The following is a 24,005-nucleotide window of genomic DNA, read 5'->3' on the forward strand; positions in this document are numbered from 1 at the left end:
TACCATTCACCATTAGTAATGGATTTCCTTGTCTGCTGCTCTGATGATGAATGTGAAGGTGAACATCTTACATGCCAATTCCTTTTCTGTTCATGTGATTTAGATTCTCTATTCTTCCTGCTGAGAGAAAATGTCACCCTTCATTCTGGGAAACATGTTGGACCTTCTGGAGGAGTCATTAGATGGAGTCATTTCATGAATTTCAACTCAGGGTGTGGCTGCAGACCCAAATCCCACTATTTCCTGTACTGACACCCATTGGGGAGTAGCATCTATCAAACTCTGGTGTACCCGAGTGATTTGCAATCTCCCTTCTTTATTAACTTCACAGATATTTTGTCATCATCACTAGACAGCTTTCCAGAAGTCTCTTGCTATCACTGTGCCTCAGTTTCTACAAGTGTAAGTGGGTATGCAGGCCCTAGTTGGCAGGGCCCAATGAAGCAAATGCAAGGTGGCAGGAATATGTTGGAATTTACTGGACTTCCAATCCTACTGTTCCTAGGTATTGCCTCCAGGTTCTCACCTTTGTTGATATTCAGGCTTAGTGCCATTTATTTTCTTTTATTACCACTGTATAGGACTCCACTAATCCCCAATATTCCACAAGTGTGACACACACACACACACACACACACACACACACCTTGTCAACCAACACATTTATATCTCTTTCTCACTTTGCTGTTCTGGAGAAATAGGGTTGTGTGGCATCTGCTCCATCCCTGGCACTGCACCAAGAACTTTCATTCCCTTGGCCCTGAGTGAAGAATGAGTGAATGGCCTGGTGCCATGGCTCACATCTGTCATCCCACCTTCTCAGCAGGCTGAGATCAGAGGATCACAGTTCAAAGATACCCTGGACAGAAAAGTGCATGAGATTATTATCTCCAATGAACTACCAAAAAGCCAGAAATGGAGTTGTGGCTCAAGCAGTATTGCACCAGTATTGCACCAGCCTTGAGAAAGGGAAAGGAATAAATAGGTGGATACCTGTTCTTTACCTGGCACTTCCTGGATAGTCCTCAACCTATGGCCACTGCCTGTCACCATGGAGATTTCAGGCTGCTCCACAAGCTCTTAGGGGAGGAAACTGAACCCAAAGAGCTGGTTTGGGAATTAACACATTTTACCAAGTTACTTAGTAACTTTCCATTGCTGTGAAAAAACACGTGAGGTAAACAATGTACAGAAGGAAATGTTTTATTTTGAATTATTCATTCCCATTGCCTAAAGCAAGACTGAAACCTCCTGATAGGGACCTTGAAGTGGAATGGAGTGCTCGGTTTATGGTGGCTGGGAAGTAAGGAGAGAGACAGAGATGGAGACAGAGTAAAGAGGAGAGAGACAGAAATGAGAGATATGAGTGAAAGGAGAGGGAGATATAGGAGAGAGAAGAAAGAGACAGAGAAGAGAGATGAGAGATGTGAGAAAAAGTGATAGAGATGAAAGAGATAGAAAAGAGGAAGAGAGAGAGGTGGGAGGGGGACCAAGAGGAGAGAAATGTGGGGGAGAGAGGAAGCTATGAGAGAGAAAGAGACAGAAGAGTGTGTGAGAAATTTGAAAGAAGAGAAAAAGACACAATGAGAGGAGAGGGAAAGAGATGAGAGAGAGAGAGAGAGAGAGAGAGAGCATGAGAGAAACAGCCTAAGGATGTGGTGTATCTTCTTGCAACACTGCCCAGCAATCTCCTTTCCCCACACAAGCCCCATGTCCTGCAACACCAACCAGCTGAAAACGCCCCACTGTGTTGAAGTCCTCAGGATCAAGACCCTCCTCAACCAGTGATGAGAACTGAGCTATCCACAAAAACAAAACCACATCCAATCTGTAATTTCTGGGCAAACCTGGTAATTCCTAGGTCAAGACATTCTAAACGGCGAGTACCAGTTTCTGCCTAATGGCAGATGAGGAAGGGAAACAAGGAATTATATATACATATATAAGCCTAGATGAAAAGTTCTCTATTTCTTTTGTGTTTTGGGGACTTTAAGGTCTTATTTGTCACCTGATCCTTCATTTCTCAGATCAAGTAGACATAGAATATGGGTAATCATGCTAATGAGCCAGTATAATTCTTATGCAAGTAGTTGTGACATCTCTCCCATCAGGAACCTGGGAAGCAGAAAGGGGTCACAAGTAATGATTGCTTTTTCTAACCTATTCCTCTTTCTTTCTTTCTTTCTTTCTTTCTTTCTTTCTTTCTTTCTTTCTTTCTTTCTTTCTTTCTTTCTTTCTGTCTCTTTCTTTCTTTCTGTCCTTCCCTCTCTCCTTCCCTCCCTCCTTCCTTTCTTTCTTTGTTTTGGTTTGAGACCAAGACTTGAACTTAGTGTCTGGTGCTTTTACTCATTTGCTGGTGCTCTACCTGGTGAGCCTTACCTCCAGCCCCAGTTCCTGGGGCTTGCTTTCTACCCATGGAGAGATCACCCATTATTCAAAGAGCAGCTGTCTGGCAGACAGTTTCAGCAGAAGAAGCTGCATTTGTAAACACCTGTGGATGATGTTTATTTGGGTGCAGTTCCAAGTATTTGGGAATAAGAGCCACTGTGGAGATAAGAGTTTAGAGGAGCCAATGGCTGCACTTTACTTTCTTCAAGACAATCTGTAACCTTTGGTCCTAGTGATAACAGTGATTGCATTTATTTACTGGCACATTTATAAAATGTGAATTCAGAGTTCAGAGTTCATGTGTCCACGATTCCTTCCTTGTTCACTGGCCAAACTGGGACAGGACACCTGCCTTACTCACCTGTGGGGTGGGTGCAACATAGCTAAGTTTTCTACTGGCTGAGCCATCATCCCCGCCCCCTTTCCCAGCCCATAAACTACAGGATCCTCATCTCCCTCATCAGAGCTGAGGAGCACTGGGGGAGCTCAGCAGCCTCAGCTCTGAAGCCAGCACAACCCAGAGCTGAGAGGGAAAGTCAGAGGACAGAATTACTGGACAAGAGTGACCATGGACTTGATCCCAAACTTTTCCATAGAAACCTGGGTCCTCCTGGCTACCAGCCTGGTGCTCCTCTACCTGTGAGTAACTATCTAGACTCTGCTGTCTCCTCCCCATAACCTAGGATTCAAGTGAGGATCATTATGGTTTATTGATTGGGAAGAGCAGAAGAGAAAAATGAATGGAAAATTGCTCAAGAGTAAGATTTAACCTACATTCTAAGAGGTTATTATTTACCTTGTAGAGACCCAAAGAGAGGGTTGATAAATGTTCCTCTTTCATGAAAACTCTCAATTCCAGCAGGGTGGGCCGGGGGAGGTGGGGATTGGGTAGTGGCATCATTTGGAAATTATGTCTCAGTTGATGTTTGGGCCTAAAGTAATGACTCAAACTCAGCAGAAGCAGAATATAACAGTGACCAGTTGATCGCTCTTGTAGAGATCTCTGTATACTTGGGGTGGAAGGTCATTATTGTTTGTTGGTGCTGGATCTGGATGTTGAACTCAGGGCTTGGGCACTGTCCCTGAGCTTTTTTGTTTAAGTCTAGCACTCTATTTTTTGGTGGTTAATTGGAAAGAAGAGTCTCAGAGACAAGTACTAGTGGCTCACATTTGAAATTCTAACTACTCAGGAGGCTGAGATCTGATAATCATGTTTCAAAGCCAGCCTGGAAAGGAAAGGCCATAAGACTTAGCTCCAATTAACCACCAGGATACTGGAAGTGACACTGTTGCTCAAAGTGTTAGAGTACCAGCCTTGATCAAAAAGAGCTCAGTGATAGTACCCAAGCCCTGAATTCAACATACATAACCTAAAAAAAAAAAATGATCTTACAGACTTTCCTTCCCAAGCTGGCTTCAAAACACAGTCCTCAGATCTTAGCCTTCTGAGTAGCTAGGATTACAAACATGAGCCACCAGGTGCATGGCTACATAGATTTTTTCAAAGTACCTTATAAGCACTTTGCTTTAATTCATTGGCAATTTAAATTTACTTTTAGACTTGAATGCGCATACATTAGTAATACAAAGGGATTTGGATATAATAATTTTATACATGGAAGCAATCAACTTTGAACACATTCACTTCCTCCATCCTATCCCCCCTCTCTATATATTTTAAACAGTGTGAGTGCATTTGTTTCATTATCTTTACACACACACAGAGAGAGACACACACACACACAAAGCTGTTACGACATATATAACATCTTTCAATACTCTTCACTCCTCAGTATCCTTTCCTTTCTTCTCTCCCCATTCCACAAATCCCATCAGACAATCCTCCTTTTATTCATGTCCTATTATTGTTGCTATAATCATCATCATCACCACCATCATCTTCATCATGATCATGATCATTCCACAGATATGTGGTAGCACACAATATTGGGCTTTTAGAACATGTCCTATCTCACTCAATAAGATGTTTTTCGGATGTTTTCCTGCAAATGACATGATTGCCACTTAGCACGGTATTATTCCATAGTGCCTGTGTGCATATGAAGATCTATTGTGCACTTGGCTAATTCTACAGCTCGGCTATTGTGACTAGAGCTGCAATAGCATGGGTATGCAGGAATCTCCCTTGTATATTGATATTCCTGTCCAGCAGGATGTCTTAATCTCTCTGTGGAGATGAGTAGAAAGAAGGTAAGACAATAATGAAATCAACAATGCCCAGGTGGGAGCTAGGAGGAAACAGGAAAAAATTCCTCTCTTTGAAAGTCAGAGATCCCAGACACTTATGAGCCTGGCTGTCCAGATCAAATGGCAAGTGTACATGACATGACTTGGAATTTCTAGTTTGAATCTCACAATAGCACTCAAAACAAGGTTGTAGACTTTAACCAGCTATCCACTCTAGATTGAGGAGCCTGAAGACTTGAGCTACTTTTAACTCATTTTGGTAACTGTTAGAGTTCTCTCAGAACTGTAAGGAAAGAACTGAAGAGCAAGGCTCATCATTGCTCTTTGAGTTTCTGGTGTTATTATTGCCTACACATTACATCCCAGTTTGACTATCCTACTTGGTGAGTTAGTAACTGACAACACTCCACATGTGTACAGGGAGTGTGTGTGTGTGTGTGTGTGTGTGTGTGTGTGTGTGTGTGTATTTCTATGATCTGGATTTTTTAAAAAAAAAAAAATTCTAGATATGGGACCTATCCACATACAGTTTTTAAGAAGTTGGGAATTCCTGGACCGAAACCTCTGCCCTTCTTTGGAACTCTTCTTTGTTATCGCAAGGTGAGTGTGGTCTGGGCTCTACATTTTGCTTTTTATGGATGTAAAGTCCGGCTTCCTTCCATCTCTAAGCAGTGCTGTTGGTGTAGAGAAGGGCTGACTTTCAGAAGCTGTGCGTGGGCTCCCCCTGGAGGGTGGCCAGGTGCACTGCAGGGCTCTGTGTCCAGCGGTGCTGAAGATCTGCTGGGCACCAGTGGATCCACTCAGATTTCCAGCCTCTTGGTGCTCATGTTGAGAACTTGATAGTTATATTATACCCCAGAACCTGCAAACAGGACCTTAGACTCAGATAAACAGGCAAGGAGTCTTCATTAAGCCATGGCGTCTGCACTCCTCTATGCGCTTCAGAGAACACAGCCTCAGCAGGGTTTTCTTTTTCTTTTTCTTTTTTTCAAATTTTTATTATCAAACTGATGTACAGAGAGGTTACAGTTTCATATGTTAGGCATTGGATACATTACTTGTACTGTTTGTTACCTCGTCCCTCATACCCCCCTCCCTCCTCCCCCTTTCCTTCCCCCCCCCCATGAGGTGTTCAGTTCACTTAGACCAAACAGTTTTGCAAGTATTGCTTTTGTAGTTGTTTTTCTTTTTTTTTTTTACCCTGTGTCTCTCAATTTTGGTATTTCCATTTTATTTCCTAGTTCTAATACCAGTATACATAGTTACAACCACAGGAAGGTGATACAAGAACATCATCAATAATAGAATGTCACATGTGTATCTGTAGCATCTCAGCAGGGTTTTCAAAGGGAACAGCCACGGGCAGATGGTGATGTGTGACCACAGACATATTTACAAGTAATGTCATTAGTGATTACAGACAGCAGTCCTCCAGGCTACAAAATAACTACATCAGAACTAATTACTATAGGGTAATAAACAATAAGTTGTCAAGATTGCATCAAGGCTAATGTCTATAAGACTAATGGCCACAAAGTAACATTCCAGAAAATTTACCTCCTGAGTCCTCCCATACTTTATCTGTTTTTTGTATTCGAGATTTATTCCTGTTGACCAAATGGGATTTACTGCTGTGGACCAAATGATATCTCAGATCCTCTCCCTTCTCCCATCAGTGCCTGCCATAAATCCGTCTGTTTCAAGAACTTACTTCTAAAGGCCTATTTCAGGAATTTTCTTGTAATGGCTGGTCTGGAATTTCCCTTGCTCAGGGGTTCTGTCTTTGATATTTTGTTCTAGTTCTGATATTCTGTATTTTTATCCTGCCTCTGATTCACAGACTTTGTGAGCACCAAAGATATTTTCCCTACCAGAGTGAATTCCAGGAAGGGACACTCATAGCTCCAGGACTTTTGTTTGCACAGTTAACATTTCACAATTGAGAATTCCCACCAGCAAGATTTCTTTCTTTTTTGTTTTTAGTATTTTTTTGTTACCTTCAAAGGTAAACCTCAGAGGAAGTGTTTAATTTGTGGTGTCCTATGGGTAGAGGTGGGGTCACTCTTATCTTTTCATATTGAGCAAGTTCACTTTGCCTTCACTCACCCTCTGACTTCTGCCTGGGCCTTATATTAATTTTCTATAACCAAAAAGGTGATTTGAACATCCCAACTCCAGGGACCTCATTCACTAAATGAGAAATCAGTTGCTTGACAAGATAAGTAATAAAAGATTGGATATATCAGGTAGTACTGTGGCTCAAATTTCTAGTCTTAACTACTAGACAACTAATGACCTTGGAATTGGAGTTTGAAGCCATCTCAGGCTCCCCCCAACCCAAATGCTCATCTGAAAGCCCCATCAAAGTGACATACTGCATGTACAAACTTGTTCTAGAACTTGATCAAGGAGAATATACTTGGATGAAGTATTAAACATGTAATACCTACTTTTATTTATCTTCCTAGGGCTTTGCAGTTTTTGATACAGAGTGTCATAAAAAATATGGAAGCCTTTGGGGGTAAGTATTCTGGAAACTTTCATGGGGTAGATCTATAAATGAGAAAATGCATTATGTGGGGACACTATCAGCCCAGAGCCTTTTGAGCCACACTGATGAATTATGAAGCCTAATGGAGGATTTTCCTGAAGAAGGTCTCATCTGGTGCCAATAGTTGTACGTGTATGTGTTATGACCATCATGGGGCTTGAACTCAGGCCCTGGGTGATGCCTTTGATCTTTTTCATTCAAACCTAGAGCTCTTCCACTTGAGCCATAGCTCCACTTCTGGATTTTTGGTGGTTAATTGGAGATAAGAGTTTTATAGACTTTCCTGCCCAGGTTGACTTCAAACCATGATCCTCAGATATCAGCCAACTATGTAGCCAGGAATATAAGTATGAGCCACCAGCACCAGATGTGCTTGCTGTCTTAATGTATTTAAAATCCTTGGTGACTGGCACGGACAGAACTCAGGTATGCACCACCTAGATTTCAGCAAACACCTAGAGATCATGACTGTTTGCAAAACTGTTTTGTCTTTGGATGTCTGTTTTGTGCCTAAGCCACCTTGGCCTTCACTTTGTGCCCCCCTGTGGCTTCTGTGCACAGAATCCCTCGCTTGAGCTATTATTGCCATGTGTGGAAGAGCTTGGGGTGTGATCACAGTCTGGATTTCTTTGTCTTGGCTCCAGGCTTAGAGCCTGGCTGGTTAGAGTTTCCACTCAGCTATGTTTGGCACACACAGGTTGTACGATGGCCGTCGCCCTGTACTGGCGATTACAGATCCTGACATGATCAAAACAGTGCTGGTGAAAGAATGCTACACCATCTTCACAAACCGCAGGGTAGGCATCCCCTCTCCTTTTTTCTTTAACACATCCTGATATTTATTTATCAACAAAATAGATATTCATCCTGTTTGTATCATGAAATAATTATAAGCTCTGGAGAACGGAGGGAAAGGATGTTGAAAGGAGGGATATTGATCAAGCACATAGTGCTCATGAGCCATGTGTTACATGGAAACCCTTCCATTTATAGTTATAAATAAGAAAATATAGGTAATATATAAAATCAGTAGTAATTAAATGGATTGACTGATAGATAAGTGTCTGGAATAAGAAATCCACAAATCACATAAGGTGATTTAGGCATTTGGGATAAATGTTCATTGAGTTTTTTAGAGTGCCATCGTGTAGATGGTAGATAATGCTTTAAATGCTGCCAACTCCCTGATTTTATACAACTCTGCAAGATCTTCAAACTGATGGAAAGTAATTAATCTGTTTTTCTTTGGAGTCTAGCCTTTTGGCCCAACAGGATTTATGAAAAAGGCCATCTCCATCTCTGAGGATGAAGACTGGAAGAGAATAAGAACATTGCTTTCCCCCACTTTCACCAGTGGGAAACTGAAGGAGGTAATCAAACCTGAGAACGCGGTGCCGGAAAATTACAGAATGAATCGGGATAGGCAGTCAGATCAGAGCCCTTTTCCAAGAGGACTTCATGTAAGGGAGAATTGCCATAAAATGGTATTAGTCAATATTTCCCACAAATCCATGGTTTCTCATAAATGGGATGTGCTGTTTCATCTTTTGTGTTGAGAGGGAGCCATGGCCTCTGGCATTTGAGTCTTCTCTTTTAACTTCTCTTGTTTTGTGCCTAGATGTTCCCCATCATTCATGAGTTTTCTGATGGGTTGGTGAAAAACCTGAGACCACAAGCAGAGAAAGGCAAAACTGTGGCATTGAAAGAGTAAGTATTTGCTGGGCACTGGCAGTGCACAACTGTAATCCTAGCTACCCAGGAAACTGAGAGCTGAAGGTCGCGGTTTGATGCCAGCCAAGGCAGAAAATTCTGTGAAACTCGTGTCTCCAGTAAACTACCCCAGAAAAAGAAGCCAGAAGTGGAGCTATGGCTCAAGGACAGCACCCAGGCTCTAAATCCAATGTCCGAGAGAGAGAGAGAGAGAGAGAGAGAGAGAGAGAGAGAGAGAGAGAGAGAGAGAGAGAGAAAGAGAAAGAGAGAGAGAATTATTCCACCCTTGGCCTGCCCAAGCCCCAATCTATTATCTATTACTTATATTATTATGTCTGTTACAATCCATCACCATCTACTTCAATCTGTTATCATCCATATAGTATTTACACTGCTGTGATTTGTCTGGTGGTGGTCGGGTGTCTGTCTTTTCTGAGAAAGTTCATTGAGCTGCCATGTGAGCCTGACCCGCCCAATTTTTCTTGTCAACCCTCACACTAGGGTTATGGAGCCATAAGCACCTGGTAAAGATCTTGGGGGGTAGGGGGATGCGGTGGTGGACTCACCTGGAGACCCCTCAAGCAGTTCTAATAGGAAACGGCTTTTGACATTCTTATTCTGACACAGGAATTTGCTTCCACTTTTTGCTGCCCATGTAGCAGAAAGGAGAGAGAGAGAGTAAAAATGAAATGCAAGTTTTTATTGTCCTGTCTTTGTCTACTTCAGCATCTTTGGAGCCTACAGCATGGATGTGATCACAGGGACATCATTTGGAGTGAACATCGATTCCCTTAACAACCCACAGGATGTCTTTGTGGAAAAAGTCAAGAGGCTCTTAAAATTTAATTTCTTTGATCCATTGCTTCTCTCAGTAGGTTGGTAGACCTCTCTCTCTCTCCTTCTCTCTCTCTCCCATCTTTGTTTAAAAAGTTCACTGAGATATAATTTATTCATACACATAAGTATCTCAAACTATATAACTCAATGACTTTTTCTCTAGATATAATGGTATATGCAGTCCTTACCACTGCTAGTTGCAGAATATTTTGTCATCAGAAACCCTGTACTAGGCTGGGAAGGTCTCTCAGTGGTAGAGTGCTTGCCTAGCATACATGAAGCCCTGGGTTTGATTCTTCAGGATCACATAGAAAGAAAAGGCTGGAAATGGATCTGTGGTTCAAGTGTTAGAGCACTAACCTTGAACAAAAGAAGCTCAGGCACAGTGCCCAGCCCATGAGTTCAAGCCCCAGGATTGGCAAAAAAAAAAAAGGTAAATAAAAGAAACCCTGTATCTTACTTGGGTGCCAGTGTCTCATGACTATAATCCTAGCTACTCTGGAGTCTGTGATCTGTGGATCATGCTTTGAATCCAGCCCAGGGAAGGAAAATCTGTGAGACTCTGATTTCCTAATGGAGCTATGGTTCAAGTAGTAGGGCATCTGCCTTGAGGGAAAATAAAGAAATCCTAGAGAGAGTGCCCAGCCCTTGAGTTCAAGCCCCACTACTGGCAGAAAAAAAGAAGACAAGGGGGGGTGGCAAGGAAGGAAGCAACCGAGGGAAGGAGAAAGGGAGGAAAGGAAGGAGAAAGGGAGGAAGAATGGTAAGAGGGAGGGAGAGAGGAAGGAAGGAAGGAAAAAAGGGAATAAAGAAAGAAGAAAGGAAGGGGCTCTTTACTTTTTTGGCTCTCTACTCTTCTAATTCTCTCAGGCCTAAATGTTCACTTATGTTTTTGACACTGCTTATTCTAGACACATTCTATAAATGGAATTGTAGAATATGTGGCTTTTCTGTCTGGCTTCTGTATTATGCTTTCAAATTTCATGCATCTTGAAGTATGTATTAGTACCTTATTTCTTTTTATGTCTGAATAATATTCCATGGTGTAGATAGCACATTTTGTATTTTCACTATGGTTTTCTTTCTTCTTGTCCTGTAGTACTCTTTCCATTTTTAACACCTGTTTATGAAGCATTAAATATCAACTTATTTCCAAAGGATGTTACAGATTTCCTAAGAACTTCTGTAGAAAGGATGAAAGAAAGTCGTCTCAAGGACAAAGCAAAGGTAAAAGCTGCTGATGGTTACTTAAGGATGTTCCCAGTTCAAACCTTGTATGACTCTAGAAATGTGTCTTATGTAACTTTCTGTCCTTTTCTAAAGTTAGATGAGGGTCTGGGAATATGGCCTAGTGGTAAAGTGCTCACCTCATATACTTGAAGCCCTGGGTTTGATTCCTCAGCACCACATGTACAGAAAACGCCAGAACTGGTACTGTGGCTCAAGTGATAGAGGGCTAGCCTTGAAAGAAAGAAGCCAAGGAGAGTGCTCAGGCCCTGAGTTCAAGCCCCAGGACTGGCAAAAAAAAACACCACCAAAAAACACCAAAAAACAAAAATTACACTTCTAAATTTAGATGAAAACTAGGTTGAGATCAGGAGTTCTTAGATTGGAGGGAAGAATGAAGGAGATATAAAATATATGAGAAAGATAGAATTTAAAATCAAATGATAAGCCTAGGGACCCGTGGTTCATGCCTGTAATACTTGCCATAAAAGAGGCTGAGATCAGATCAGAGAACCATGATTTGAAGCCAGCCTGGGCAGGAAAGTCCGTGAGAATCTTCTCTCCAATTAGCCAGAAGTCCTCAAGTGGTGTGGTGCCATCCTTGGTCAAACAAGTAGAGGGACAGAAACCAAGTTCCGAGTTTAAGTCCCAGGACACACACACACACACACACACACACACACACACACACACACACACAGAGAGAGAGAGAGAGAGAGAGAGAGAGAGAGAGAGAGAGAGAGAGAGAGAGAGAGAGAGAAAGGAGAGAGAGAGAGAGAATCATTTTATTTCCAAGCTTCATATTCAGGCCATCTATTGCAGTGTGTCTGAATTAAATTTGAGGTCCTGGAGGCCTGTCTAAATATCTGACTCACACAGCATAGACATCAGAAGAAGGATGTGTGTAGGGTAGGAAGACAGTACAGGGTTTCTCCAGATGTCACTGAAAAATTGTAACATTCTAGAATTGTAAACTGTTTTCAGACACTTGCTCTAAACCCAATAGATTGCATGTGGGAATAGCAAGACTTTAATCTTTGGGACTATCCATTAACAAGTGTGTCCACACAACAAAAGATTGCAGTCCTGGTGTTGCTCCTGAGCAAAGAGATGTGATAGGAGAAGAAGCCAGTTGCTACCTGGACCAGGAGTCTGAGTTCAGAAACTAGAGACTGTCAGAGCTCGGGAGAGCAAAGACCAAAAGCTGTTGGTTGGGACAGCTGGCTTTCTTTTAGGAAAAGATCCTGATCCCTCCAAAGTTTATAGATGAGTATTCTCATTCACTTTTGATTCAGGCAATGTCAGAAAGACTTGTGGCCAGGCATTGGTATCTCATGCCAGTCACCCTTGCTACTGAGGAGGCTGAGACCAGATCTGAGGATCACAGTTCAAAGCCAGCCTGGGAAGAAAGTCCATGAGATTCTTCTCTCCAATTAACTACCAGAAAACCAGAAGTGGTGCTGTGTCTCAAAGTGGTATAGCGCTAGCCTTGAGCAAAAAAGCTCAGGGACAGCACCCCAGCCCCCAAGTTCAAACCTCACAACTGACAAAAATAAAGAGAGAAAGAAAGACTTGTGGAGTTACATGAGACATATTCACAGAGAGAGGTTAAGCTCTTCTGAGTTACTTCTCAATTCTTGGGTGACTTTCTGCATTTGAAATCTGTCTGTCTTCTTTCCAGCACCGAGTGGATTTACTTCAGCTGATGATTAACTCCCAGAATTCCAAAGACACAGAGTCCCACAAAGGTAATAGGGAGTCCTTTAGAGTCTACTCACATAGAAAATGTCAAGTTGCTTTTCCACATAGGGACAATTTCTGCAGAATTTCAGAAAAACTCACTATTACATATGGCATCCCACTTGAGTCACACTCTCACTACCATGACCTTACATATTACATTTACCGCCAGGAGCCAGGGGCTCACACCTCTCATTCTAACTACTCAAGAAGATGAAATCTGATGGTCAAGGCTCAAAGCCAGCCCTGGTAGGGAAGTTCATGAGATTCTGGTCTCCAGTAAACCACCAAAAGGCCAGAAGCAGAACTGTGACTCAGTGGTAGAGAATTAGCCTTGTACTAAAGGGCTCAGATTCTGAGCCCCAGAAATGGCGCATCGCACATGCACACACACACACAAATACACACACCATTATTCTATTCCTATCAACATAATATTTTGATACTCAACTTCTCTCATTGCCCATGAAGATGGGCAATGGTAGTGTAAACCTTTGTGAAACTGGATTAAGTTTACTTTGTCCCTTTGGCTTTTGTCACATGTGATGATTAGGTGACGCTACCTTGCCATTCTATGTCTTATCCCTAAGTGTTGGTGATAATATGAACTGTGATTGTGTCAGTCTGTACTGACTGCATTTACCAAAAATATATGTTTCTTTCCCTTTAGGTCTAACGGACCTGGAGATAGCAGCTCAATCAATTATCTTTATTTTTGCTGGCTATGAGACCACCAGCATCACTCTTTCTTTCATTATGTATCTGTTGGCCCTTCACCCTGATGTCCAAAAGAAACTTCAAGAGGAAGTTGACAGGACTTTGCCCAATAAGGTGAGAACAGAGCAGCTGGGGAGGGCGGGAACTAATGAGGCATCACAAAAAAGTCTCCTTATCACTTCTGGTGGAGATTTCTGTAAAACAGTGTTAGTTTGGAAGACATCTTCAAATCTATTAGGGAAGAATTTGAAGAGAGAAATGAAAGCGGTGAGTGAAATAAAGGTAATAAATGCTACTCAAGAAATATAAAACCTTTGTAAAAAGCTCAGTTTCCCAACTGAATCCGTGATCTGTCATTAAAATTACATGGCAAAGGCAGGTGCTGGTGACTCATACCTGCAATCCTGGATATTTAGGAGGTTGAGATGTGAAGATCATGGTTAAAGGCCAGCAGGAAAGTCGATGAGACTCATATCTCCAATTAACCACAATAAGCTGGAAGTGGAACTGTGGCTCAAGTGGTAGAGCACCAGCCTTGGGTAAAAGAGGCTAGGGCCTAACATCAAGGCCCAGAGTTTTAGCACTAAGATTGCACACACAAAAAAGTAAAAAAATCTCAGTGGCACAGAAGTGTAAGCACATATGAGCTAAGTATTTAGGTGCTGATAGGTGGTAGTCATGCTGTGCCTGAGCCAGGATGGACTTGGCTAAGCTGCACAGGGAGACTCAAGACTCAGTCTCCTGCATCAGAGGTGGAGTTGAGGAAGCTAAGCTGTAACCCAGGGCATCTGCCATCTAAACCAATCTTCATTAGAGCACTGAGAGACAGCCACACATTGTCACCATGTGTTCACATCTCTGACCACACTGAGATGCTGTGGGCAGCTGGACTGGCAGTCAGGAGGGCACACGGCCGCTTCCCAGTCTGCAGCCAAGCTCTAAAGGAACAACCCACGGAATGTTCCCGCTACTGAGGATGGGGCTAAGCCTGTGCATTTGCATCCTCTTTAGAACTTTTAGAACTGGAAGTCTGTGTCCTGATGGTGTCCTTCTTTTTTGTAAACCATATTATTATTTTTAAATCATATAAAGGACAATTTTCTCCCTTCATTTGTTACACAGTTGCATATGAAATATGATTGTGTGTATATAATAAGTATATATGTACTATAATGTATCCATGTGTGTTGTATAATCAACTCAATAGGACAGGACTTCTCTTTTCTAAACACCATAACCTCTGTTCTTTCTCTGGTGAGATGGAACTCTGACTTAGGTATGTTTTACTGGAGCCTCATTGTCTTCATCTATTGGTCACATTCCCTCACAGGAGAAAGAAAAGCAGTGTACAGCAACAATGAGGTTAGGCCTAAGGGGATGAACTGGCACAGCCACCTCTACTTTTTGTGTTTTTCCATGGCCCTTGAGCAGATGCTAGGACTTGATCGTTATTTAAACACTTGTAAAAATTAAGGATCTTTATCACCAGGAGTTATTCTTCAAAGCACCTAACAGAATCAGCAGAATTTCATTGCCTGAGTTCAGACTGTGTCCCAAACTTGCAATGATGGAAATCTGTTCCTCCCTCTCCAGGCTCCTGCTACCTACGATGCCCTGATGGAGATGGAGTATGTGGACATGGTGGTGAGCGAGGTTCTCAGGCTCTACCCCATTGCTGGCCGAGTTGAGAGAGTCTGCAAGAAAGATGTGGAAATCAACGGAGTGTTTATTCCCAAGAACACTGCAGTGATGGTACCAAACTACGCTCTTCATCACGATGCCAAGTACTGGCCCGAGCCTGAAGAGTTCCGCCCTGAAAGGTAAGCGGTCCTGGGGGAAAGGCTCCTTCCCAACGTGGTGGCTTACAGCACCTTGGGTGATCCCTTGCCATTCAAGGCATAGTATTCTTGTTCTATTATTCACACAAATGTCTTTTTATTATTATTATCAAACTGATATACAGAGCGGTTACAGTTTCATACTTTAGGCATTGGATACATTTCTTGTACTGTTTGTTACCTCCTCCCTCATTCCCCCTTCCCCCCTCCCGCTCCTCCTTTCCCTTTCCCCCATGAGTTGTTCAGTAGATTTACACTAAACAGTTTTGCAAGTATTGCTTTTGTAATCATTTGTCTTTTTTACCCTGTGTCTCTCGATTTTGGTATTCCCTTACAGTTTCCTAGTTCTAATACCTGTATACATGGTTTCCAATGTACTCAGATAAGATACAGAGATAATGAAGGTACGACCACAGGAAGGGCATACAAGAGGATCACCAATAATAGAAGCTATGGTTTCACATTGCATGTTGAAAGTAATTACAACAGTGATATAACAGTTGTTTCCATAACATGGAGTTCATTTCACTTAGCATCATCTTTTGTGTTCATAAGGGTATAGCTATTGGGCTCTTGTGATCCTCTGCTGTGACTAGCTTAAACCTGTGCTAATTATTCCCTATGATTATCTCAAGCATATTTTTGATATTACAAGCATGACAGATTTGGACAAAATTGTAAAAATGGACCAGAAAAAGGGATACAAAGTCTTAAATCAAGAAAAAACCATGTGTCAACAATGAGATATATACGTGTGTGTGTGTGTGTGTGTGTGTGTGTGTGTGTGTGTGTGTCTCCAGGAGCATACTTCTATGAATGTAATTGTACTGGATTTTATTTTATTTTATTTGTTGTTGTTGGTAGTGGTGGTGGTCATGGGGCTTGAACTCAGGGCCTGGGCACTGTCCTTCTGCTCTTCTGCCCTCAAGGCCAGTGCTCTACCACTATGAGCCACAGAATCACTTCCAGTTTTCTGGTGGTTAATTGGAGATAAGAGACCCTTGGATTTTCCTGCTGGGGCTGTATTTTAACCAGGATCTTCAGATAGCAGACTCCTGAATAGCTAAGATGACAGGCTTGATTCTCCAGCACCCAGCTGGATTTTGTTTTTAAAAACCTGTTTACTACTTAGTAAGCTATAAAGTCTTCACTCTCCCATGATATTGATATATATATATATATGTGTGTGTGTGTGTGTGTGTGTGTGTGTGTGTGTGTGTATATATAGAGAGAGAGAATGTATGGGTATATAGAAAACATACAGATTGATTGAATGAATGACAGATTGATTTCGTGTTCTGAAATTATAAAGGGCTATAATTTACACCAGTATTTCAGTGATTTGTGGCTCAAAACCCTGTGCAAAATAGGAAACAGCACTGAATATATACAGCAGTATAGAATATATACCAAACAGTAAAATTTAAGTATTATACTGAATTTATATTACATAAGTGACTATAAGAAATCTAGAGATGATTTAAAGGATATAGTGAAGTCTTTTACAAATATTTTGCCATTGGTTATCAGGGCCTTGGGCATCTATGGATTATGTCTTGTTTGGATGTTGCAACTAATCCTCCATGGACAGGACAAAGTGTATGTGGTGTGTGTGTGTGCATGTGTGTATATGTGAGAAAGAGAGAGTGTGTGTGTGCACAAACACAAAATTTAGGAGAAACATGCATCTGCCATCATTTATTTTAAACTCAAAATTTAGATGTTTGGGTTTTTTATCCTCTCTGGTTTTTGGTGCCCTCTCCTTTAGCTGTCTAAATGTACACACACACACACACGCATGCACATACACACACACTCCCCGTTTAGAAAACATGGCCCTCTTCCACTGTGTAGTCACTGGTCCCTGATCCTCCAGGGTGATCACGGAAGTGCAGGCTGAGGACCTCAGATGTCCTTGGCCTGATGGTTCAGACATACTCACTGAGGCCAGAGGAGAGCATGGGTCCTCATGGCCCTTCTTCAGGAGTCTTGAGCAAGCTCTTCTGGAAATGTGGAGCAAAGAACAGACTATGAACACAGTCCACACTCTAGAAATAGTTACATTGTTGCGTTGGAAAACACAACAAATGCAACTTTACAATCAAAAGATGTGGGATCTTTTTTTTATGTTTTTATTATAAAACTGATGTACAGAGAGGTTACAGTTTCATACGTTAGGCATTGGATACATTTCTTGTACTGTTTGTTACCTTGTCCCTCATACCCCCCTCCCCCCTCCTCTTTTCCCCCCCTGAGGTGTTCAGTTCACTTACACCATATAGTTTTGCAAGTATTGATTTGTTGTTGTTTCTCTTATTTTACCCTTTGTCTCTCAATTTTGGTATTCCCTTTCAATTTCCTAATTTTAATACCAGTATACACGGTTTCCAATATACTCAGATAAGATTACAGAGATAGTGTAGTTACAATCACAAGAAGGTGATACAAGAACATCATCAACAGTATAAACTACAGATACACATGGGATGTTGAAAGTAGTTACAAGTGTGATATAACAATCATTTCCATAAAATGGAGTTCATTTCACTTAGCATCATCTTATGTGATCATAAGGGTATAGCTATTGGGCTCTTGTGATCCTCTGCTGTGACTTGCCTAATCCTGTGCTAATTATTCCCAATAAGGGAGACCATAGAGTCCATGTTTCTTTGGGTCTGGCTCACTTCACTTAGTATAACTTTTTCCAAGTCCTTCCATTTCCTTACAAATGGGGCAATGTCCTTCTTTCTGATAGAGGCATAAAATTCCATTGTGTATATGTACCACATTTTCCAGATCCATTTGTCTACGGAGGGGCATCTGGGTTGGTTCCAGATTCTCGCTATGACAAATTGCGCTGCAATGAACATTGTTGTGCTGGTGGCTTTACTGTGATTTTGTTTGTGGTTTTTTGGATAAATACCCAAAAGTGGGGTTGCTGGGTCATAGGGGAGTTCTATATTTAGCCTTCTGAGGAACCTCCATACTGCTTGCCAGAGTGGCTGAACCAGTTTACATTCCCACCAACAATGAAGTAGGGTTCCCTTTTGGCCACATCCCCTCCAACAATTGTTATTGTTAGTTTTCTTGATATATGACATTCTTACTGGGGTGAGATGGAATCTCAATGTTGTTTTGATTTGCATTTCTTTTATGGCCAGTGATGTAGAGCACTTTTTCATATGTCTCTTGGCCATTCTCATTTCCTCATCAGAGAAGTCTCTTTGTAAGTCTTTAGCCCACTTGATGAGCGGGCTATTAGTTCTTTGCGGTTTTGTTTTGGAGGAAGGTAATTTTTTTAGTTCTGCATATATTTTAGATATGAGGCCTTTGTCCATTGAATGGCCAGTAAAGATCTTCTCCCAGTCTGTGGGATTTCTGTTTATCTTGCAAGCTATGTCCTTTGCCGTGCAGAAGCTCTACAGTTTGATGCAGTCCCATTTGTCCAACCTTTTTTTGATTTGTAGCCTTTCAGGGTCTTTGTTAAGGAAGTTCTGTCCTGTGCCAAGGAGCCCAAGTGTTTCTCCTACTTCTTCCTTTAGTGTTTTCAGGGTGTCTGTTTTGATTTCAAGGTCTTTAATCCATTTGGAATTGATTTTGGTGCAGGGTGATATATATGGATCTAGTTTTAGTTTGTTCCATGTGTTGAGCCAGTTTTTCCAGCACAATTTGTTAAAGAGGCTATCTTTCTTCCAAACTATTGTTTTAGTCCCTTTATCAAATATTAAGTAGGCGTAGTTCTGTGGGTTCATTCTCGTGTCTGCAATTCTGTTCCATTGGTCTTCAGGCCTGTTCCGGTGCCAATACCAAGCTGTTTTTATTAGTATAGCTTTATAATACAACTTGAAGTTGGGTATTGTAATTCCCCCAGCACTGTTCTTTCTGCTTAGGATTGTTTTTGCTATTCTAGGTCTTTTATTATTCCATATGAATTTCCCGATTGCTTCCTCTATTTCATCAAAAAATGGTGTTGGGATATTAATGGGTATTGCATTGAATTTGTAGATAGCCTTTGGCAATATTGCCATTTTGATTATATTAATCCTCCCAATCCAGGAGCATGGGAGGTTTTTCCATTTCCTTAGTTCTGACTTAATTTCATTTTTCAAGGTTTTAAAGTTCTCCTCAAAGAGGTCTTTCACTTCTTTGGTTAAGGTTATTCCTAGGTATTTTATGTTTTTGGGGGCTATTGCAAAGGGCGTTGCTTTCCTGATATCAGCCTCGGTCTTTGGGTCGTTAGCATAGAGAAAGGCCATTGATTTTTGAAGGTTTATTTTATATCCTGCAACTTTGCCAAAGTTTTGGATCAGCTCTAGTAGCTTGGGGGTAGAGTCTATGGGATTCGTTAGGTATAGGATCATGTCATCTGCGAAGAGAGAGAGTTTAACTTCATCTTTACCTACTTGGATCCCCTTTATATTTTCTTCTTGCCTGATTGCTCTGGCTAGGAATTCTAGTACTATGTTGAAGAGCAGGGGAGAGAGTGGACATCCCTGCCTTGTTCCTGATTTTAAAGGGAATGGCTTTAGTTTTTCACCATTTAGAGTTATGCTTGCTGTTGGTTTGTCATAAACTGCCTTGATTATATTCAGGAATGTTCTCTGGAATTCCAGGGCTTTTAGCATAAATGGGTGCTGGATCTTATCAAACGCTTTTTCCGCATCCAGAGATAAAACCATGTGGTTCTTTATCTTGCTCCGGTTGATGTGGTGGATTACATTAACTGACTTGCGTATATTAAACCAACTTTGCATCCCTGGGATGAATCCAGTTTGATTGTGGTGTATGATTTTTTTGATGACCTGTTGAAGTCGATTGGAAGATGTGGGATCTTGACCTCAATTGTCTCAGAGCTGGGCTCTTTCTGGGGGCAGAGGCCTTGTCATGTGAACCGTGCTCTCCCTGAGCCAAAAGGAAGTGTGCACCTGGCTCTAGTTGAAGGAGGGAGAAGACATAAAACTGCAGATCAGAGAACACTCTGCTCTCTGTGGTTCATGCAATTGCAGTGTGGCCTGTATGTGTGTCCCTTCTATGTCCCACACACCTGAACCAGACTGAAAGCTCTTCTACAGCAAGGGATAGGATTCTCTCTGTTGATTAGACAATTTTATAAATGTAATTTTATTGTTATCATGAAGGCGTTGTGCAGCATGATTACTAATTCCTAAGTCAGATAATGAGTTCATTTCTTTTGATGTCGATGGTGGTGATAGTGTTTGGTTTTTCTGGTGGCTGTTTTTTACTTTTTCATTTTAGAGAGAGTAAAGATGAACTAAAGCAATCATGCTCTCCAGTATACACTATGGCTTACAGTTCTCACAGCCAAACTACAACAGGAGCTGGGTGCTGGTGGCTCAAGCCTTAATTTAATCTACTCAGGAGGCTGAGATCTGAAGATCATGGTTCAAAGCCAGGCCAGGAAGAAAAGCCTCCAAGACATTCTTACCAGAAAGCCAGAAGTAGTGCTATGGCTCAAAGTGGTAGACCAATGGAGTTTCACACAAAAGCTCAGGGGAATGCACTCAGATCCTGAGTTCAAGCCCCACAATAGACAAAAATAAAAATAAATCTTAGCAGCATTTCATTGACCAGTCCTGTCTAGTATGGAGAGGGAAGTGTGAAGTTTAGTCACAAACACCTGTGTTCTCGAGGTGTTCATGCTTTCCCCTTTTGTTGCCTCAGGTTCAGCAAGAAGAACAAGGAAAGCATCAATCCTTACATCTACATGCCCTTCGGAGCTGGGCCCAGAAACTGCATCGGCATGAGGTTTGCTCTCATGAACATCAAAATTGCTCTGGTCAGACTCATGCAGAATTTCTCCTTCCAACCTTGTAAGGAAACCCAGGTCAGTATACTTCCTAAACATTATTTTATGGCAGTTGTTTGGGCTGAATACCAGGGCTTGAACTCAGGGCCTTCTGCTGTCACCTGGGTTGTTTGCTCAAGGCTGGTGCTCTACCACTTTAGCTATACCTCCATGTCCTAGCATTTTGCTGGTTAATTGGAGAAGAGTCTTAAGGACTTTTTCTATCTTGGACTGATTTTAAACTGTGATTTCAGCCTCCTGAGTAGCTACAATTATAGGCATAAACTACTGGCACCTGGCTTTATGGAAGATGTGGGGTTTTTTTTTTCATGTTTTTAGTGGAGAGGCCTATTGTCAGACAAGTATACACTTGTTCATCTTTTAATAATTAATGAACCAAAGAATCTTTGTTGTTGTTCCATTTCTTGGGTTTCCATATTTGGGAACCAGATCTTTTGTTTGATACAATCAAAGTAGGTAGCTTGTCTCCACTCAGCACAGATTAGCATGACATGACTCTGCTGAGGGTCTTGGCCTGAGTGCATTTGAACTTCCTGTCAGCTGGAATTAGGATGCATGGATGGCGCAGGATATTCATGTATAATGGTCCTGTCATTGTGATATTTGAGATGCTTCTCCTCTGTCAAAGCTTACAGAGGCTTCCTGGGGGACAGAGGCTTATTTCCAAGGCTCACATATTAAATTCTGCTCTTCCTTGACAGTGGGGTTCCTGGGAGAGGGAACATAGATAGGTGGATGGAGGGATAGATAGATAGATACATGGATAGATGGAGAGAGAGAGAGAGAGGAGAAAGTTTCTACTTCGTGTATGGCTTTGGGGAAGCTGTGTCAGTTTCCTATTGACTGTGCAACCAAGGAACTTAACTATAAGAAAAAGGAGGCCACTGGCATACTTGAGAAGGGATAGATGCTCTGAAGGTCCCCAAAGAATGTGTTTTCCAGACTGGAGAATGCTTTCATAACAATATGCTAGTCTTCCCTGCTCTGGGATAGGAAGGCTGTTTCTCCACCACTGAAAGACCCACTCACAATATGGAGTACTTAGTGCAAAATTCAGAAATTCCCTATTTCCCACTACCTTGGGAAGTCAAAGAAGATGTTAGAAGAGTAAAAAACAAAAACAAAAGGGAATAAGAGAGGGAAGAAGTAAGGAAGCCAGGCGCCAGTTTTTCACACCTGTAACCCAAATACTCTGGATTCTGACATCTGAAGATCAAGGTTGGAAGCCAGCAAAGGCAAGAAAGCCCAAGGGATTCTCATCTCCAACTAACTACTGAAAAGCTTGAAGTAGAGCTGTGGCTCAAGTGGTAGAGCAAAAAGTTCAATGACAGGATCCAAGCCCTCAATTGAAGCCTCAGGACACTGCCCCTCCCTCAGACAAACACAAATGCAAAGGAAAGGAAAGAAGGAAGAAAATAAGGAAAAAGAAAGAAAAGAGAAAGTTAGAAAAAGAGAAAGAAAGGAAGGAAGAAAGGGAGAGAGAGACAGGAAGGAAGGAAGGAAGGAAGGAAGGAAGGAAGGAAGGAAGGAAGGAAGGAAGGAAGGAAAAGGAAAGAAGGAAGGGAAAGGAAGGAAGGGGGCTGGGAATCTGGCCTAGTGCTAGGTTGCTTGCCTAGCGTGCATGAAGCCCTGGGTTCGATTCCTCAGCACCACATATACAGAAAAAGCCAGAAATGGTGCTGTGGCTCAAGTGGTAGAGTGCTAGCCTTGAGCACCAAAAAGAAGAAGAAGAAGGAGGAGGAGGAGGAGGAGGAGGAGGAGGAGGAGGAGGAGGAGGAGGAGGAGGAGGAGGAGAGGAAGGAAGAGAAGAAAGAGAAAGAAAGTTCTACTTGAAGTCTCTCCCATCATTACACTGAATTGGCTCAAAAGGATGAAGTGACTGGATTATTTCAAATTTGAAGACCGTTTATGTAATTGAAATGTGTGATACTTTCTCAGGGTTATCGTGACAGACCCAACAACTCCAAAATGAATCATTTTGTAACTTTTCAAAAATATCTTACATTAATGAATAAGAATTTGGTTTAAATTTTCTGTGATTGTGTGTTAATCCTAGGGTTTGAACTCAGGGTCTAGGTGCTATCCCTGAGCTGTTCCTTCAAGGCTAGTGCTTTACCACTTTAGCCACAGTTCTACATCCAGCCTTAGGAATATTAACTGGGCATAAGAGCCCAATGAACGTTTCTGCCTGGGCTGGTTTTGAATGATGATCCTCAGATCTCAGCCATTTGAGTAGCTAGGATTACAGACATGAGACACAGACATGTGACTGGTTGTTGTTGTTGTTGTTGTTGTTATTATTATTATTATTATTATTATTATTATTATTTGTCCTGCTGCTGGAACTCTGGGCCTGGGTATATATAGTCCCTGAGCTCTTCAGCTCAAGGCTAGTACTGTACCACTTTGAGCCACAGCACCACTTTCAGTTTTCTGGTGGTTTACTGGAGAGAAGAGTCTCAGACTTTCCTGCCTGGGCTGGCTTTGTATGGCAATCATCAGATCTCAGCCTTATGAGTAGCTAGGATTACAGGTATGAGGCACTGGCTTCCCACTTAAATTATTTAACTCATTCTTTTTCCTTAAGACTATATCATTAAAATAACATAACATAGATACAGATTTTTTTCCAGTGAACAGATGGAAGAATGCTTTTTCTACCCCAATCTTGACAGAGCTTAACAAATAAGTATAAAGAACTCAAGACAGGCAATGCCAAAACTAGTTGTTAATCATTATTACCTTTGATATGTCTTTCTTCTTTGCTTCTGTGTTGGAGATGCATGGCCCATTGCTCTCTCACTGTGCTTCTTAAACTGTTGCAGATTCCTTTGAAATTACGTGAACAGGGACTTATTCAACCAGAAAAACCCATTTTCCTAAAGATTGTGTCAAGAGATGGGACCATAAGTGGAGCATGATTCTCTGCAAAGATTTTTCGCCGTGCTTTTCAAGGATATTG

The 24,005-nt window shown here is 41.7% G+C and overlaps 1 protein-coding gene across 1 annotated transcript; it reads left to right on the plus strand.

The window, feature by feature from the left end:
* The first annotated feature begins 2,879 nt into the window (after positions 1 to 2,879).
* Positions 2,880 to 24,005, plus strand: LOC125367481 (cytochrome P450 3A9-like). Its single transcript, XM_048368167.1, has 13 exons — positions 2,880 to 3,027; positions 5,103 to 5,196; positions 7,065 to 7,117; positions 7,845 to 7,944; positions 8,404 to 8,517; positions 8,766 to 8,854; positions 9,584 to 9,732; positions 10,794 to 10,921; positions 12,603 to 12,669; positions 13,332 to 13,492; positions 14,972 to 15,198; positions 20,899 to 21,061; positions 23,869 to 24,005. The coding sequence occupies exons 1-13, from the start codon at positions 2,957 to 2,959 to the stop codon at positions 23,962 to 23,964; spliced, it is 1,512 nt and encodes a 503-aa protein (XP_048224124.1). The 5' UTR covers positions 2,880 to 2,956; the 3' UTR covers positions 23,965 to 24,005.

This window comes from Perognathus longimembris, chromosome 1, assembly GCF_023159225.1.
Source record: "Perognathus longimembris pacificus isolate PPM17 chromosome 1, ASM2315922v1, whole genome shotgun sequence".
Lineage (NCBI taxonomy): Eukaryota > Metazoa > Chordata > Mammalia > Rodentia > Heteromyidae > Perognathus > Perognathus longimembris.